General features: G+C 44.8%; 1 protein-coding gene across 1 annotated transcript; it reads left to right on the plus strand.

Annotated features, from left to right (window-relative positions):
• Positions 1 to 436: 436 nt before the first annotated feature.
• asb6 (ankyrin repeat and SOCS box containing 6) lies at positions 437 to 7,307 on the plus strand. Its single transcript, XM_061673261.1, is given in 8 exon segments — positions 437 to 595; positions 1,279 to 1,425; positions 1,566 to 1,741; positions 2,625 to 2,731; positions 3,026 to 3,091; positions 3,094 to 3,136; positions 3,525 to 3,611; positions 6,228 to 7,307. Coding segments are annotated over 7 exon segments (1,305 nt in total). The 5' UTR covers positions 437 to 595; positions 1,279 to 1,315; the 3' UTR covers positions 6,944 to 7,307.
• Positions 7,308 to 20,407: the final 13,100 nt, after the last annotated feature.

The raw sequence follows: 20,407 nt of genomic DNA on the forward strand, positions 1-20,407 counted from the left end.
TGCTGGAGCCTATCCCAGCTATCTTCGGCCGACAGGCGGGGTACACCCTGAACTGGTTGCCGGCCAATCGCAGGGCACATATAAACCATTCACACTCACATTCAGAAATGTTCAAAAGAATTCTTTTGAAACGTTTGGGTAGCATGACAATGAGAGTAGTGACAGCCCGACAAGGCGGCCACAAAATCTGACCCATTATGAGTGCTTGTGCAGTGTAACATTGGGCAAATATTGCAAAAAAATCAAGATGGGTATACGTTGATAAATTCAAAATTGTAAAGTCAAACAAGTAGCTTGTCACAAATTGTCAAACAAGCAGGCCTAATATTTGTCAACAAACGGATTGATGTCACAATGATGATGACGATCAAACCATAGCAAGCGGAACTGTATTTCAGAATCGTGTTTCTGTGGGGAACAAAACGTGAAAGGAACAATGGACGTTTCCTGTTGTCAAAATGGCAAAAAAGCGACAGCGAGTGTTCACTCCAATGTTCACCGTGCACGTTGTTTACATGTTTGTGCAGTTCCATGACGATGTCAACTTTGTCAATGTTTCACTAGGACACGCAACGGAAAGAAAACAACAAACGAGGCAAGATTTTACGAATATTTGACGGCCGATGACTTTTGTAACAACAAGGTGGCGGAAGGTTGAGCCCGACTTCTTTAAGCGTCGTTTGCCAGTCAAGTTCCGTCAAGTCAAGATGGTAGCTGCTCTGATCCTTGAACCTTCTCGATGTGTTGATGGGGTTTGACTTTGGAGCTCTTGACGACATTGATGGTCTTGTTTGGGGTCGCTCCCGCCTTTTCAAAAAATGTATTTTTTCACACACAATAAACTCGTTCTTCATCTGTTGAAACTAGTACTGAGACTAGATTTTGTTTAATATTTTATCTCCCACAGGCGTCGCCTTTTCTCCCCCCCCCCCCCCCCCCTCTCTCTCTCTCTTTCTCCTTCTCCTTGAAACTATAAACATGATGGAAAAGGAGACGCTGGGTTACAATATGGTGGCGATAAAGCATGTGGCTTGGATTTAACCAGCAGACAGAGAAGTCACTCTCAGGGTCCAGACTTCCTTTAATTTAAATTTAAAGGAAGTCTGGAATTTTAAATGAAAAGGCTGAACCCGTGTATGGATCCACTTGTAGCCATTCGTGCAACGGAATGCTAGCTGTAGTCGAGATGATCATTATGTCAGTATTTTGTGACGTTTCAGTTTGGCGGTGTGTCTGGGCTCTTTGTCATGGGAACGATGTGTCCTTGGCCCCATAAAGGTTGGGAAACACTGCTTGAAGAGGTCGGGGAGCCACCATGCCTTTCCTCCACGGATTTCGAAGGATCATATATGAATATCAGCCGTTGGTGGATGCTGTCATGAGTGTGGTCGGGCAGGAAGAAGTAGACTGGTGTCACGCGAGCAGGTAAATATGCAGACCTTTTAAAAAAAAATAATAATAATAACATTCTGGGGTGTGTCATGACAGTATTAAGAACAAGGCAGAGTCAGCATCTTACTCATTTCAAATGTAATTTGACTTTCTCCTTTTGTTTTCTGACACAGAAGTCCGGAAGATGAGAGATGTCTGTGCAGTGCTTTGGTGGAGCTGCTGGAGCGAGAGTCCCAGTCTGAAGTGTTCTTGGAAGGCATCGGCTATGCTCTGTTTAAGGTGGCTGAGCAAGGACTGGTGCAGGCTGCTCAAGTGCTTCTACGGTACAGAGCAGATCTTAATTTTGAGGGTGAGTTTATATGCTACTCTGATCTCTCTCTGTACAATTGCCTCCAAATTTACAAAGATGAAATATGCTTGGATTTTAGATACAATGGCCAATCCTACGTCGTTGGTTTCAGCATATTAAAAAGTAGAAACAAAAATGTGTCTTTTTATGCTTTTTGGACAGCAGGCAACTTGCTTTCTCCTCTGCTTGTCATCCTAAAATTGACAAAGAATGAACATGATAAAGTCTAGTAAAAATGTTCGCTGAGTTGACTTTGTCAACTTTATTCAAGGACTTTAATATGGTAAAGTAAGTTTTTCAGCTGGTCCGTTGCGCAAGGAAGGTTGCAAGGCACTGTTGATCTCTGAGAACAGCAGGCACACCCCCTTTTATGTTGCTGGACCTCCAAAAAGGTGTTCGATCACGAGCACAGTATTCTTACTGGATTTATTTCATACAGAATTTTTAAAAAATTTAAAAACGCATGCCTGCAAAGTGTAATGTGTTAGCAGAAGTGCACACGTCTCACTGGTGACGACACATCCGCCAGGGTTGCTGTTTTTATATTTCAAGTGTGCTATATTTCCCAAATGGAGTTGTACGGCATTCGCAAGTATCAGGAAAAGTCAATGCTCCATGATTAACAGCCAGCCTCAGACTTCAATGAGTCAACTCCTCTTTGGTGGTGGCGCGCACATTTCCAGGTCACGTACGGTGGGCGTGTCAGAAGTCTGGATGGGAGAATGCGTGTCGGTGGAATGTGTGCAGGCCGGGCGCGTTTAAAAATAAATAAATACATAAAAATTATGCACAAAGGGGAGAATATGGCCCTCGGAGAAGACAATGCATTCTGTATGATCATTTTCAATGTAATTTGGGGTTGTTTTGTTTTTCAATTCCTCAGACCCAGTGTCTTTCTACAATCCACTGCATATAGCAGTTCTGAGGAACAGACCAAACATGGTGAAACTGCTCGTCGAGCACAAAGCTGACATTGAAAAAAGAGACCAGGTAAGTCAAATAGTATGAATTATAAAGCTAATGAGCTCTATTATTCGAGCTATCTAAAATGCTTTTGTTAATTGTCATGTTTTGCAGTGGCATAGAGCTGCTCTGTAACATACAAGGGATGTGTCTAAACTTTAGTTTATGAAATTTAGTTTATGGCACTATGGCATTATGTTTATGAAACTAGTACTGGTGGTGTCAATTACTTTGTGGCCAAGTACATATGTTCTCTTTGTTTGGGATTTGTTGATTTTTTTTTTACACACAAAAACAATCTTTAATTTTTCCACCCATCAGATCCACGAGAGCAGTCCCTTGGATCTTGCCTGTGAGGACGTGGACCGTCTGCCCGTGGACCGTCTGCCCTGCTTGACCTGGGTGCCAATGTGAATGCACAGGATAAACGAGGTACATTAACCTACGTTAACCTCCTAAATTCACCATAACGGCATGTTGTTGTTTATTTGCATTGCAAACACACCTGAAGGTACAGTCAGTCACTTGCAAATTGTACCATATAGTGTCGCAACTGCTTGTCCTCCCAGTCGTACCCGCACGCATATTTTTAAAATTCTACTCACCACTCTTGCGCTTTGAGAATTTATGTTATGGGAGTAATGTCTCGTCACAGTAACTTTTGAGACCCGTTTTGAATAACATGCATTTTAATCACAAAAATGCCCTCTTGTTAACGGCGGGCATTGTTTTTATTTAAAAACATTCATGTGTAAATAGGGCTTCCTAGTTTTGGATTGACCTTGTTTATGAAGTGATTGTTTTGATATTGTTTTTAAAGGAAAAACACCTTTGCTTCATGCCTTGGCAAGCAGTGATGGCCTAACTGTGAACAACACGGAGAATATCCAGCTTCTCCTTCAGAGAGGTATTGACCACACGTTGCTATGATCACTTCACATTCTTGTTGACGCATTGATCAAAAAAAAAAAAAAAAAAAAAAAAAATCATCATGCTACATCCTGAAGACTTGGGCCTGATACCCACATGAGGATTTTTCATTTCTTAAAAGATTTTTGTATCTGTGGCAGACCCCACGCATAAAGATAAAAAAATCAGCCACTTAACAGTTTTGGTCGTATTGTGCGTGGTGCGTTCCGATAATCTCACCACAAAAACACCACGCGCACAGATTCTGATCCACCGTCGATCACCACACTATCTTACGTGATCTCACAAAAACGGAGACGTGTCGATCTTTGCCGACGGCTGACTGTTGCCGAAGGGAATGGAGGCAGAAGTGGTGGAGATAAAGAAAACAACTTGCTTGGAAAATACTTCTTGCCGCCTGGGAACCCACTTTTATACAAAAAAAAAAAAAAAAACGACATTGGGTAAGACATATTTGTTTTCATTTACTGCCACTTCGTTGCTCCTCACTCAGGGTGCTTCTTTGAATGGCCACATTCCCTTTCACGTCACAATTCATGGCGGCATGACTCGGGCAGACGTTGGCTTTCCTCACACACGAAGAGATTGGGTTGTAAATACTGAGCGCGTTCATGAGGGAGGAATCCACTCTTAACACACCTAAGGATGATAATTATAAGAGTTTGATGTCCTTTGGTCAGGAAGGAGTCAAAATCAACCCGATGGTATTTACGTGCGATTTATTTTACTCTGTCTGCTTTGGGAGTTTAAAAAAAAAATGACAGATCATTTGATCATCATTAATCTTTTGTCTAAAATATGTATTTTATCGATATGTATGGACATGCATGTTCAACTAAACTAGAACAGAGGCAATTCAATTTCAGTACATAAACTCACGTCATAACTGTCTCTATTCTACATATTCGTCATATCGCACCTCACTAGAAGCAGTTATTTAAAATATACTTAATGGTGTAATATTTTTGATTTATTTCAAATAAATATATTTCGCTCACCGATCTACATATTTCGATCGAGTCAAACTCACATGATGGGTGTGTCCCATCTGTCCATTTACGCTGCAGTCACATTTCAAAAATTTAATCCGTTAACAGATTTCTTAATAAAATGTGTGCGTTTATACACTTCGCACATACTTTTTATTATTATTTTTAAAAAAAAGAAATTCTGCCTTTTACTTAGGAAAAGAATCATTTTTCACATTGTTTGAAGAATATATGCCTGAGAGTATTGTTATATTGCCTGTTTGTATGTATTTGTGAACCAACTATTGATTATTTTGATAGATATACTGTAACTCCGATGCTAATTTTTGTTAGCTTGTCAGTGGTGTTTGTCATCATGGGTTAGCTTTAAGCTGGTGATTTTTGTGAACAAAAACAAAGGCGGCCTGTGAATGTTGAATGTTTAGTTTTACAGTGAACTTCAACTGGACTTCGACTTTAAGCAAGCAACATTCACTCTTTCCTTGCTACTTTGTTAGCATAACTTAGCACCTTAGCTACCTGTTGTTGTGATCACGTGCACGCTTTCAGCCTGGATTGGACTGCTTATATTGGAGATGTTAGATCCAGTCCAATATGTAGCAGCCTCCGGATGTCGCGTAAGCACGACAGGAGGTTCAGCAAAAATCAGGGTTTGTTCTTCAGCTTGACAACCTGTGAGAACTGGACACAAACGCAAACATAAAGCAAATAAATACACGTTGCCCTTATGAACCAATAAGATAAACATTTTGAAAGAAAGTATTAAAACAAAAGATACACAAGCCTCGTGGGCTCCCATCTACAAGGGGCTAACTCGTCTTCTTCGTCGAACTTGTTCCCTTCTTTCTACCTTGTAGTCAATAGTCATTAATTCTTTGGTGTTATCTTCGCTGTATATGTTCAATGCTGCGTAGGACTAACAAAGTAGTCGGCCGAGTCCCTGCTGGCTGACGAATGCTTCTCGTTTAATTGGCGTCTGGTGGAACACTTCCGGTTAACAATTGGTTCCTACTAATAATCACCACTAGATGGCGAAGAAGCAAAGGGAATGACAAGTAAATGGAGAATATAATGAGAGACTAACACAATATAATCCAATACTCGTTTTTTTTTTTGTTTGTCTTGTTTTTGCTGATATCAAACCAATATCAAATATTGGCTCGGGACACCCGTAACTGCATGGGACACAGTTTCGGGCGTTGCCATTTGCTTAAATATGCAGTGAAATATTAGCTTGACTTCGATACAATTATTAACTTGACTTGGTGTTTGGAGACGAGGGCTGTACCATATCATACGTCCACGATTTTTTTTTTTTTTACTGTATCCAAAAAATGTGACCTGCAATGTTAGAGGTGTGTGAAGGTCTTGCTGCTCTCCTGCTGGCACAGTGAGTAAATTAATAAGTCCGGCCACTTCATCATGTGATGCAAAGTGACAAACTTTGCTTTTGCAAACAAAAAAAAGCTGAGTTGACCTGTTGCTAAAGTCATTTTGGAATACCAAAACAGTGAGGGGGGGGAAGCAAAAAGTTGGAATCAGTAAAGCATTGTCAAATCAAAAGATAGGAAACTTCAATTCAAGAATGTGCACCTTCTGCACAGGTGCTGACGTGAAAGCCGTTACTGAAGATGGCGACACAGTTGAGTCCTCGTTGGTGTTTCTGGTCAAGGAGGCGCTTGACGCCGACCCCGAGGACGCTGCCCAGATTGGAAGATTCTGCCTGCAAACCGCACGCTTACCGCTGGCCCACGGCGTGGATCCAAGTTGGGATGCGAACGACTGCGAGTCCTCGCTGACCCGAACGAGCCTGCAGCACTTTGACCTGCTCTTCCCCCTGGCCGTGCTGGTCATCCAGAGCGGAGCCTCTTTGGCGTGTGCCCACAGCGACTCCTGCTGGCGAGCTTCCGCCCTTATTTTCCAACGGCTGCAGACGGCCCCACGGCAGTGCTCGGATCCGAATTACGCCTCCGAGCTCCTCGAGCGAGCCGAGTTGTTGCTGGACCTAGCGAGGGTAAACCACCCCGCAGTCAAGCTGCGTTCCAGGCCTCAACCGCTTACGTTTGGACAAGACCCTCACCCGTATGGTCAAGCTCTACAAGATCTATACAGCCGGGTGGTCAAGCATGATGCGTCCCCTCCTGCTCTCAGATGCCTTTGCAGGGCTTTTATAAGGAGCCACCTGCGACCCTGGCCACGGGAAGAGAGAATCAATGCTTTGCCCTTACCAGACAGACTGAAAGGATTCCTTCTTCCTGAACGCACACATAAGCCAGAACCTGGTTGGGACTGTTTTAAGCCTCAGCAAAGCCCGCTTTGATCATCTGATGCGTACTATCACCATTTTGTTTTCGTACTTCCTGTCAATTATGGGCAATAATGTAAAGCAGCTGTACGTTCCGTCGACTACAGCAGAAGACCTGCAAACTATCGAGGCGTGTGGCGTAGATTCAATCGTGATGTATTTGTGCCTTCAGTTGTTCAATTGAGTCAAATTGATTGTCGTGATTTGCGATGTGATCTAAGATGTGAGGCTGTTAGGGTGCTGCAATTCAATATGAATGTCACCAGGTGGCAGTATTTCTCTATTGGGTATTTACGCTGCAGCCTGCTAAAGTTGTTGTATTGCCCTATCTCCGCAGTGATTGTGTTGTGAAATTAGTTTTCTTCCCACTGAAAATGAAGCTGGACTAATAAAAAGTCGCACACACGCTCACACATTGTGGTGATGGACTATTTCTGTTTGTCAACACACTGCATAAAAATGTTACGACGTAGTAATTCCTGGATGATGCGGTGAGAATGCAGCGTATCTACCTTCACCGACTCCGGAGACAGTTTTACTCATACATATCAACTGCCTAGTTAACCAAACATTGTAGTTAATGTTAAAAAGTGTGAGCATGAGGTAAAGTGTTGAAATGTGGCGATTCCAAAGGTGCAGCTCGAGTGCCCTATGGATGGATGCTTGCTTGTACTCGGCTTGGCTTCGCAGTGACATGGAAAGTTTGACTAAGCATTCTTAATTCTTATGTTTAAACTCAAATGAGTTTAGGGATGATTTCTTTCCTCTCATGCGCTCCCTCCCATTTTCAGAAGAAGCCTTTCCGTCTGTCTCCTCTTGGACAACGGCACATATGAGAGACGGCTTGTGCATGGGTTCCATACGCTATATGGTGCGGGCATCCGTGTGTGTGTGACAAGCAAACTAAATAGGACGTTGCGTTACACAACTAACCCCATCCTGACATTGCCGAGGCTGGAGTGGCTCCAAGGCTTGCAGGCGCTCCAGCTCCTCTCGGTTATCTAGGTCACAGCCTCTGAGGAGAAGCGCCTCGGCAGCAGCAGCAGCAGCAGCAGCAGCCCTGCATGACACACGCTTCACTCTCCTGTCTGCCTCAATCTGCCTGTATCCTCTTGACAAAACCTCAACACCGGCCCCGGCTGAAGCAGAGGAAGGGAGGGGGTTTGCAGGAGGCACAAGCTTTTAAAGCTACAGGGATGAGCGAAGCTGGCTAACATTTTGTGCGATGTACATGATGTACAAACACAATCCATCCAGTCAACAATGGCGTATTTGTTTTCATTCAGGACAAAACGGCCTCCTTCCACAGTCTCCTCCACCGCCAGCTCGATAGAATCGAGATAGTCGGGCGTGGGCCGAAGTCTGCTGTCTCCATCCAGCATTTATTGGAAAACGGTGCGGGTGAAGCTCTGAACTGAAATTAGTTATTGATCTAGTCTCTCCCTGAAGCCCGTGGGTCTTTCCAGCACACCTGCTCATTCTCTCACAGCCTTTCCTTTCACACGAGCTTTCATTCAAGCCCCTGCATGTTTTCTAAGGCCTTTATTTTCCTCAAATTATACTTTTCCCACACAGACTTCGCTACATAATTAGGTCCTGCTCATGAAAAGGAACCACTCACAGTTTTGAATTTAAACGTTTTAGCACGTTTTGGTGCAAAGTGCAAAACACTTCGGTGGGGAGGAACAGAAACTCTTGCGTACTTTATTGCTCACGATTTCTTCTTAATAACGCCAAAGTAATAATGTAACACAATAAAGTCTTCCTTGCTATTTTATTGTCTTGTCTAATGTCATGCTGTTCTCTGACAAGGAGCTAAATGGCAAAATCTGCAACGTGCGTTTGATCCTTATTTCAGCCAATACATTTCCAAGGATGGTCCACTTCTATGCCTTTCTGTGACTCTTCCGGTCTCTCGCAATCTCTGTTGCAACCCGCTGGTGACACTGCAAGCAAAGCTTCCTCTTGCCTCTGCGAACATCCCGTTTGAAGCCTCGCAACGGCGAGCCACTGTGGATGTTGGTCAAAGTCCAAATGTGAACATTATGAGGAAGAGGGCTGAGATGCTGACCGGAACTGAACCAAGACCAACATTCTGTATATCAAATTCACTGATGTTCTACAATTCTGCAGCACGGTGAGTCATGTGGCTAGCACGTATTCCTCATAGTCAGAAGTTCTGGCTTTGAGTCTGGACTCAGGATTTTCTATGTGGAGTTTTTACATATTCTCCCTGTACTTGTGTGTGTTTTGTCCAGTTCCTCATACACACACACAAAGTGCCTCTTAAGTTAATTCAAAACTAAACCGAAAGAACAAGATCCCGGATACAAGCAGCCGAAATGAGTTCCCTCCGCAGGGTGTCCGGGCTCTCCCTTAGAGAACCGGTGAGAGGCTCGGTCATCCGGGAGGGGCTCAGAGTAGAGCCGCTGCTCCTCCGCATCGAGAGGAGCCAGGTGAGGTGGCTGGGGCGTCTGATTCGGATGCCTCCCGGAAGCCTGCCCGGTGAGGTGTTCCGGGACACGGCGGAGAGACTACGACTCCCGGCTGGCCTGGAAACGCCTCGGGATCCCCTCGGGAGAGCCGGATGAAGTGGCTGGGGAGAGGCAAGTCTGGGCTTCCCCGCTGAGGCTGCTGCCCCCCGCGATAAGCGCAGGAAAACGGATGGATGGATGGATGGATGAACTGCTCATAGGTGTGGATTGTTTTCTGGCTGTCGACAGAGAGGGAAGTAATTATTTGATTTGCTGCTGAATTTGTAACTTTCCTAACGACCTAAGTCTCTACTATTGATGTTTGTTTATAGATTTTGACTGTCGACAGAATATCATTCAAAAATGTTTGGAAAAACACAAGTTACAAAATGCAGTGCAGTTTATTGCGTGAAATAAGTATTTGATCCTCAAGCAATTTGATCCTCGGCAATGAGATCATCCTTGTTGTTGGTCACCAGGACACAGCTCAAGGAGGGACTTTTGCCCACTCCTCTTGACAGAAACTCTCTTAAGTCATTGACGTTTCTTGGCTGCCGCTTGGAAACTTGAATCTTCATCTGCCTCCTCAGGTTTATCTGTTAGGTTCCCAACATCTGGACCCTGACTCGACCGCTCCATGGACTTAATATGCTTCTTCTTGAGCCACTTCCTTGTTGTCCTGGCTGTAAGTTTGGGTCATTGTCATGCGGTCCACAACTCATCTTCAGTGTTCTTATTGAGGAAAGGAGAGTTTCATCCAAGATTTTACAGTACATGGCTCTGTTGATTGGCGCCTCAACGTGGTCAAAGCTGCCATCTTTTGGTGGATTATTTGGGTCGTAAACAGATTACTTTCGAGTCACGCTTTTTTTTTTTTTTTTTTTTTTTTTAAATCCTTCCGAGTCTTCTCTGAGTCATTTCGATGTTCACTGGCAAATTGAAGGCGTGCCTTCTTGAGCAGAGGAACCTTACAGGCGCCACAAGACTTCACGTGTTCTTGGTGATTGCATGTGGTCTCAAATGCCTTCAGATGGATAAGTTTTGCGCGGTGTACTTTGAGGCTGTTCCCTTACTTTCTATCAGCCTCACTTCACAAGACAAGATTTTGTATGGTGCACCAAGGCCAATTACTGTCATGGCCATTTTTGTGTCTTCTCCTGTAAAAATCATGGGTTTTCTAATTCATTTCAGCCTCGCGCAGGTCAGCGAGCTCCTCCATGACATCCTTTGTCAGCGCTGCTGTCTTGTCCATAGAGAGTGGAAGGCCAAAAATGTATTCCTTGCACAGGTTTTAAAGATGACTAGGAGAAATAAATGAGTACCTGATTTTGTCTTGGAACTCGGTTGATTGTGTGCACGTACGTGCCACATGGGACCAGCTAATCTGTGGGAATCAGAAGTCTGGCTGAGTTGTAGAAAATGAGATTCTTATTTTCTTACCCAAAAAAATGTACACTCTTTTATATTCCAGATTATTATTATTATTATTTTTTTTTAATAAAATGCATTTTTGACTGACATTCCATCTATTACCGTAAGCGGTAGAAAATGGAATGATGGACAGTTTCATGAAATTCATACAAACCCACAATACCTTACAGCATTTGACACATTATTGTATCATTACAATTTACATTTGACATCTTTGAGAACCACAAAACAAAAACTGTAGTTTGGATCCTTCTTTCTGACCCCCCCCCCCCCCCCCCCCCTTCATGTTCGACTACGTCACCAGCTGCAAGACCTCGCATGTGTTCCAGCAGGCCTATTCTCCTATAGAGCGGTGCCTGAGCAGAACGTGCATCACTCGACGTTGTCTAGACACGGAATAATTGCAGACACCACTAAACACTCAGCTGCTGCCTCTAGCCTCACGGGACTTGGAGGTGGACTTGAGAGTCTGTTAGGGGCTCACGCCCCCCTTCAGATTGAGCGCTTATTTGTTTGCCGCAGCGAACTAGGCGCTTGCTAGTATGGAGGCTAGCGATGCTTCGTCGTCGTGCGGGAGACGGGGAAAGAAACGAGGGAAAGAAAGAGAGCCGGAGTTGAAGCACAGAGCACTTAGTGTTCGTAACCGCAGATGTGGTGACTTCATCAGTTGAAAATGTGCCGCGTCCTATTGCTCTTCTGGTGTTGATGGAGAACACTACAATGAATGGTTGCTAAAAAAAAATAAGATGAAACCATGGAGTTTTTTTTTTCCCCCAGATCCCAACGTCCCATAGTGCCGGTCGCCTAAACATTGTGTTGTAAGATCATTCCTAATTGTTCTATGCGTGTGTGCGTGTGTGTGTGTGTGCGTGTCGAGTGTGGGGGATGGCGGCTGTTCTCTCAGCTTTTGAGAGATGGTTGCAGGTCGACGGGTTCAACCAGGGCCTGGGACTAATCTCCGTTGGGGGTGGACAGGATGCAGAATAAGCGAATCCTGTTGGGACAGGACACCTTCTTATTCAACTTTTGGAGAAAATGCTTTGTAAAGTCATTATGTGGCCGCCGTTGCGCTCACAAATGATTGTGACTGTACAGATTCAATTGTGACTTACAAGTGAGAAATCTACAAGAATTGATCAATCTGCTCAAAAGGTTTTTATTCACACAGGTTGAGAGGTATGAATTTGATATGGTGTTTGTTGACTTAGTAGAGCTTGATTTTTTTCTGAATTTTGTTTGCGTAGAGCTGTATTGCACGTTGGAATGTTGAAAAAGAAGCTGTTGTTAAAGTAATACATCTCTGACGGTGTCAATCAAACTTCCCACTATTGGATCCCAGTGGAGTGAAAGGATCAAAACAACGGATTGGATTTCTATAATTGAGACGCGAATGAAAAGTTGGATGAAGCCAAGTCAGTCCAAGGAAGACATGTTCTCGCTTTTCCTCTTGGAGTACGACTTTGGACGTTTCCAAACCTTGTCCACCGTGAACTCGACCTCATTGAGTTTCAGCTTTGACTTAAGCAGAGGTGGGAAGTAACCGAGCACTTGTAACCAGGTTACTGTACTAAAATGGATTTTTCAGGTTTCTGTACTTGACTTGACTATTCATTTTGCTGGTGACTTTTGACTTCAACTATGTGTACTTTCTACTCCTTACACTTTAAAAATGAGCTTGTTACTTTTAAAAGTAAGCGACGACGCGGCGTAAAAAGCCCACTGCCGAAAAACCGGAACTTTTAGTTAAGTGCGTAGTCATCGCAGACACGCGACACGCGTGACTATGGTTTGTTTTTAGAGCTAAACTTGATTTTAAAATGTTGTTTTTGTTTTTATGGCTGGTGTCTTCGGACACAAGTGTATAATACACGTGTATCATTTACTGATGCAAATGTGACATGTGCAAACGCGAACAAAGTCTAAACATCGAATATTGCCATCTTCGGTGGCTCTGTGGTGACAAATGGATTAAAAAAATATATATAAGAAGAAGAATCATATTTCAATATCGCACAGGCGCTTCGTCACGGCCCCCTTCGACATTCGTCCGAACCGGGAGGAAACGCTTCGACCGCTTTTTCCCAATGCGGAAGTCGGTTGCGCATCTACTGGATGAGGTGGCGTCTTATGCTGCACCCTGACTCCTCCTACTTTTCACTCGACGTATATCATAACTACAATGCAGTCATTTGGAGATATGGGCTCGGATGCCTCGTTTTCCCGCCACAACCATTTTTTTTGTTTTCCTCGTGGAAAAAGCCAACCAGCAAGACTCGACAGTAACGATCAAGTTTTTTTCCGCGGCTCTTGAAAGGGGTTCGAATTTCCGAAGCAGACATATTCACCGCCCTCGTCATTTCTGCAACTGACGCCATTTCGCTAATTCCAGACAACTGGCGCCTGAGTCGTGCCTCCAAGAAGGACATGATGAATAGGACACACCCTTGGCATGCTCGTGAATAGAAGGCACACTGCAGTGTTGCAGTCCACATTCATAAAACTCTCTAATCGTAGCTCCCGGCTCTTCGGAGTCGACTTTTCTGTGCTTTCCTCTCCCCGCCTCGTGCTGCTCGCCTATTTTTAAAGCTTGAATTTGAGCGGAATGCACTCAGGCACCGGGAAGGCGAGCCACGGCACGGCGGCTCTTTCCAGTGCTGGTTCCTGATCCACCCCTTTGTTGTGGTCTCTGCGTGCCTGCGCCAGTCACGTGACTGCGTTTCTATGGCAACTCGGGTTCGAGTAATCATTCGCGTTACGACCTTTATTCCCTTGAGGAAAGGGGCGGGGCGGGGAGAAAGAGGCAAAAGCGAAGACAGGCAGAAGGGGAGCGGCGTTGAAAAGAAAACAGGCGAAAAAACCGACTGCGCTCTCCTCTTGCGTCTAATTTGCTCTTTTCTGCCGCTTTCGTCATACTGGCAGCCACATTCTGCCTCGACACATTTGAGTGAAAGAGGCCGCTTGTGTTCCTCCGTTGCACCGTGATGTCCGTGAGTCATTGGGCGAAAAAAAAAAACCAACAAAAAGCAAAAGAAAGAAAGGCTCGGACACTCAGCAGGCACGCACGCACACACACGCACACGCACCGTGTCACTGCCACATGTGCAAGTCTCAGCAGAAACAGATTCTGTATGTTCCTGTTTCTCGCTCTCCCGGCTGCGTTGCCATGGCGACCGCGCTCGTCCACCAAGGCAAGCAAGCTCTCCGTTGCTCTCGCTATCTCGCTCCCGTCAGTCGGGTCGTGTCCGCGCCGAGGTGAGCTTTCAAGCGCCGACATCTCTCCGATGTAGTTTTCGGTTTGGGGTTGTGGCTTTGGAACACAATATTTGTATGTTTTCTTTTGGGGGGGGGGGGGGGCGTTTTCCAGCAGTGAGGCCTAGACATTGCGGGGGGGGGGGGGGGGGTTGCGGGGACGCGCGTTGGCCGCTTCCAGGTGCCTGCGACTGGGGCTGAATATGAATGAAGGGCCCCGGTTCTCCAGAGATGCCAGTTGGGGAGAGAGCAGCTCAAACCAGAGACCGGAGGAGTCTGACTGCTTGAGAGGCCCCCACAAGCTGCTGACAGAAGCTCGAGCTAGCCATCACGTTAATTAGCCTATTCCTTTTTTTTTCCTCTCCAGCAGCACCAAATAGGGGGGAGTGGGTCAGAGGGATGTGGGGGTGGTGTATGACTCATAGACACAGTATGGTTTATTCATGATGGAGGAAGGGGCGTGTGCGCGTGTGCGTGCGTGCGTGCGTGTGTGTGTGTGTGTCTGAGGGAGAGAGAACATTTGATTTTCACAGTCCTGCGCGCGTGTGTGTGTGTGTGTGTGCGCGCTTTGGTAGATTACTGGTTGGCACCAGGCCAAGGTATTATTATGGTTTAAATATAATAACAGCCATGTGAGCAAGTTCATGTGACATATATTTGCGCGCACACACACACACACACAGTATATATGCAGTGTATAGAACATGTTGAATGTAGAATCCTGTTCCGTCTGCATCGGTGCTGCGTGTATTCAGATGCGAGAGCAATTTTGGAGACATTTGCGCTGTGAAGTGAATTCATTTTCTTGTGATTGCACACTTTGAGGATGTGATCCGAGGTTCTCGCGTCCTGCCCAGGACTCATCAGACCAACGAAATGGGTTGGAGGTTCCACTCTCACAGGTGACCTGACCTTGTCGTCTCTGCCTCTGCCCCTGACAGTGATCCCCCCCCCCCCCCGAGGGATGCGAGGGATCAATAGTTTCTTCTTTGACGCAAACCAATCACCCGGGATTTCCCATCCTCGTGCAGCACAAAGTGAAGACCGCGGCATTAAGTCGAGCATTCCCGAAAAGCTTCACCCGGTTGCCTTTGCTTTGTTCTTGTCGTCAGAGCGGAGCTTTGCAGGCTCGTGGATTTGCGTGCAAAGAGAGGGCGTACGGGGAGGTTACATTACAGCTATACTACATCCTAATTGTCTCTTCTTATCATCAGTGACAAGCGTGACCTCTGTTATTGGCATATCTGCATTCCGCCTCCACCACCACACCACGCGCTGCATTTCCCCCCCCCCCCCCAAGAGCGGCAGGGCCCATGCCTCATAAATACAAACACAATCTCTCCTACACCTCCTGACTGCAGGACAGGACTCCACACATCTCTGCCCGTGGAGCCGAGTCCATTTGCATACATATTAAAGTGACGCCTCGGAAAAAAAGGAAGAGGGAGAAAGGCGGGGGAGGGGAGCGGGTATATGCAAACAAGGCTTTCATCTAATATGCAAGCACCGGCGTTGCTCTGGCATAAATCTGCATCTCGGCTCCGGCGAAGAGCGCGCGGCCCGATTTGACAATGAGCGAGCCCGCAATGGCTGACAGACGCGCGGGGAACGCGGCGCCCCTCTGCGGCCCGGCCCGTTGATCACTTTCGAACAATACGACATCCGCTTCGACATTTCAATGTGCTGACGGCAACCAAATTATGGATTGGAGTGTTTTTGACCTTTTTCTGGTTAAACTCGTGAGGGTCAAACAAAAACTTTGGCCCTTTTTGGCCACGCACTTTTTCCTCATACATTTGATTGGGAATGTCAGAATTTATCAGCGCAATTTTGTGACATCAAATATACGAGTGTTATCAAACTTGGCGCTTTCATAACCATAAATACCTTTCACTCGACATGATCAATTGTACACCGTCACAAACTACAACGCCAGTAATAACCATATTCATTTCAAATGAATTTGTACAGCAAAGATGATGATAATTATTACAGCTTAAGTTAACCATGTAATATACAGCTCTTCTATTGATTGTCCATTAGTTTGGGCAGGTGTACGTTATTAATATTGTGGTCTTTTAGTGTACCGTGTATGAATGAGGGCAGACAAAATAGGATCGTTGCCCAACATCCCATTTTCCATTCATTAACCCCTCCGATTCATAAAAAAAATGAAATAAAATCACGATGTTCTTATAATTTGGGCCAAAGCGCGCGTGTCTCTCGTGATGTCCGGTCCGACTTCAGCCACCGACCTCGCGACCCCTCACCTCCCGACGTACCCTAGAAAGACTGCCGAAGCGGCTGATGCTCTGCAGTCCACAAGTGAATTATGGGTTGGAAAAAAATATTGGAACAAAAAAATAAATCAATCCAAAATCCTCTTCATGAATAAATCAGGCACGAGAGCGTTTAGGTCTCCCTTAATCTTATTTCTTCATCTTGCGGAAACATTTTGGAAAATTCTATTGTGAGAGGCCGAGGTCCTTCAAGGCTTGCTTGGGTGACTTTGGTGAGGAAGAACTCCTCACAGAGTCCTGACCTCAACCCTATCAAACATCTACGAGATGAGCTAAAAATAGACCGTGCAGAAGACTGCAAATGAACCGAGTTTGGGATCTGGAAATCCTCATAAAAACACTCTAAAATGTAGTCGGAAAAATGCAATATCGTATTTTGAACTCCTTTTAAGGTCCCTGGAAATTGAAAATAAAATGTCTTTCCAATTTGACACACCCCAGTGTTGTTAACAAGCCTGCTAAAGTTTGAATGAAAAAAGAAAAAAAAACTAATCGCCAACTACAGCGGAACCTCATGTTACGAGCTTAACTCGGTCCCGTGACCCGAAATGTTCGGAAAACCGAGGTCACGTTTCCCGTTGGACTAAATGGAAATTCGATGAATCTGTTCCAACCGCAGAACGTTATAGTTACCTTATTCGGATCCCTGTGTGGTTAAAAATAAATGCTGTGCAATATAGAAATAGATGCAAACACAATTTCTGGGGATGAAATAACAGTGGATTCTTGTCTGAATACGCTGAAAACAAGCCCCACAAGTTTTTCCGCTGTCAATCAAATTGGTTCGTACAAACGCGCTAGAATGTCTGCAGTGTGAGCCACGGACTGAATAACGTGTGCTGCTGTGTAATAAACGGTTAAAATTTCCCTGAAATATCTGTGTCGTATGTGTGCGCGCACATAACATAACATAGCGGCGCGGCGCGGCGCGGCTCGCTAGCAGGCCGGCGAGCGGCCCGGCGGCCGGGTCGTCCGGAACGACAGGAGGCCCGACTCATGCCGGAAAGGCCGAGTACGCCCTTGCGCTTGGTTCTGAAAAGCTGAAAAAGAATCAGAATCCTCTTTATTTGCCAGGCGTGTCAAAAACACGCCAGTCATTTGCCTCCGGTGGTTGAACGCGACATCTCAACAAATCAGTACTAAATTGTCAGTCTTTGCGCATGTTTGCAGCACTTCAAACACATTTTGTGTATTTTGGAACAAATCACTGAAATTACTTTTGCCTTTAATGCTTGTTGGACTCCACGACGTGTGCGCTGCCAAAATATAAACCGAAACGTTCACGAGCTGATCGAGAGCACAAGTAAAACTCGCCTTACTTTTCTTCCCAAGGCGGAGCGCTGCCAAGAGCGCTGGGTTTCCCCTAACTCTGCGAATTTCATGTTGGACACCCTTGAACTCCTTTCCTGTTTTTCCTGCCCGAGCATGTCGCACTCAAGCACGCCATTCTGTCTGCACAGGTGATCTTACGCACGGGAAATGGAAAGTCTGAATGTGCGTTCCAGCGTGTTTCTTGTTTGTGTTTGTGTGCGTGCACACTCGGATACGGGGGCGGGGAATATGCCCGACACAGGATATGTTGGGAATAACACAAAGCTAAAAAAAAAATAATAAAAATAAATAAATAAATTAAAAAAATAAAAAAAATAATGGGGGGGGGGGGGGGGGAATGTCACATGATCTGACGCACGGAGTTGATTTATTTGGATTCAGAAAGAATCTGTTGCATGTGGTTTGGAGGAGAGAATGTTTTCCTTCGTTGCTCTCAGTGTGCTCAGACACAACACATGGAAACATTTTCGGAGAGGCCACCGCTCTCTGAGCGAAAGGAGAAAAAAAAAAAAAACTTGAGACCTTTTACTTCTCCTCCTCCCACTTTTCACGTGATTAAATTGCATACATGTGCTTGCCATATGTAGAGATATCTCCTCAGTGTACATTTGTAATGCACACTGGATTGTCAAAGAGCAATTTTCAGAAAAAAAACAGAACGTCCACCGAGCAAGGACGGACGGGGGCTCCCCGCGACGAAAGTGTGCCGGAGATCGATCAATGAACAGCCAATGTACAGCCTCGATTTCAGCGTGTAATAAATAGACTTCCCCTCAAATGAGACACTTGCATGTCTGCTCTATTGTCTGCCATAAATATGCCGCGAGGCTTGCTTAAATATTGATAAGGCCAATTTTCTGCACATCGCGCACACCCTCTCTCCATCACCACCACACACACTCGCGCACAGCAAAGCCCTCCTTCTTTCTCCCCCCTTCTATCCGGCAGTTATTTCACCCTCACAACGTAACCTTGCTTATGCATATTGCATATGTAAATAACGCGAGGCAACTCTGAAGTCATCGGGCGCATCGTCTACACCGCCAACACTGGAGTGCTTCTCTTAGCAGACGTTCTTTTCTTTAAGGGCTCATTCAACCCCAAATTTCGCTCTCATTTGTCCAAGCGCAAAGCAGTAGGAGGTGATTTTATTTGATTGATTGATTGATTTTTTTCTAAATTAGCGAATCAATATTGATGCTAATTTCAAATCACTCAATATATTCTGCCACAATTCACTGCAAAATGTGTCCTTCTTATATAGAAAGAAATTGTCAGTATATACGTAGTGTCCTGTCAAGCCCTACTACTGTATTCTCTTGTCATGTCAAACGTGTTTTTCATCGGATGCTTTGAGACATCGAAAGTGTGGGGAAAACGTGTGTGTGTGTATATTTATATATATATATATATATATTTTATTATTATTATTATTGTTTTATTTTCAGCCCCTTTATTTATTGCAAATCATTCTGTTCGCATTGCAAACTTTTCTTGCATTTTAAATCGAAGTAAAACACCTCTTTTATGCGGTATTGACAATAAGTAGTTAAATTGTGTTTCCCCTAAAAACAATCACATCCGATTGTATTTATTTTTAGATTTGGGATCTTAACATTGATAACTGTCTGCTGAACATGATCCTTTCTTTTCACTTGCTTTGTTAGTATTGTTTTAGTATTGAATCTCTTCAGATTCTGCACGTGTGCGGTGTGTATATGAACATTTGGTTTTCTATACTTCATCTCATATTTCATTTCTACCTTTGCTCCGTTGACAATTCGTATGTATGTTATGAATCAAAGAAGGCGCTCTGCAAAAGGGTTTGAATTGATTTCGTCAGGACCTTTATGTCACTCTGGTAAACGATACCACACCTTATTGTATATAACCTATTGTTTTAGTGGCAGCACTGTTGTCCTAAATGCGATAATGTCGTAGCGGTGGCCATTTAGTCAATACCATTCTTATTTAACATCATTACAGACTAAATGAAGCGAATCGGCCCACTAATACTTTTTCATGGGGGCGCTGAAGCGACAATCCAATACCACTGGCACACTTTTGTATCCATCTGCTCAGTGCATTTTCAAATGAGATCCCTGACAAGAGCACATACACGCCCAGGCTCCAGTTGACACTGTTAGCCGAGCCTGATAACATAATAGCGGCGGCCCTCATTCACCTCTTTTGGCAGCAAATCAAAGTCATAGCCAGGTGTCGGGGGGGGGGGGGGGGGGGGGGGGGGGGGGGGGGGGACACGGACGGACGGACGATGTCAGCCATCTGCATGTGCGACACCAACAGATGTGGGATGACAGATCATCTCTCTCCGCTGAGCGCTGACACCTCGCACCTCCCGGGGTTTCTCACAATATCTCCATTATCAGAGGCAGTCCTAATGACATCACTAAACAGGTTCAGACTGTGCAGTCATCATTTGCGGTGTAATTTACTCAGCCTATGCTGGAAGGTACATGGATGTATCCTCACTAAGAACGCCACACGCCATTGGGTGGACTTTCGCAGTGTATTAACAGAAATCCTTTCCCCTCTCATTTAGCTAACGGGGTCATTTAATATACTGTAATTTGATCAATAACAGCAAAGACGCCTTTAAAAAATAATCATATCTAATTTGGCCGTTTTTTTATGCTCCTTTGGTTTTATATGGTGAAATGTCTCCCATGCTT

This window comes from Phycodurus eques, chromosome 3 (genome assembly GCF_024500275.1).
Source record: "Phycodurus eques isolate BA_2022a chromosome 3, UOR_Pequ_1.1, whole genome shotgun sequence".
NCBI lineage: Eukaryota > Metazoa > Chordata > Actinopteri > Syngnathiformes > Syngnathidae > Phycodurus > Phycodurus eques.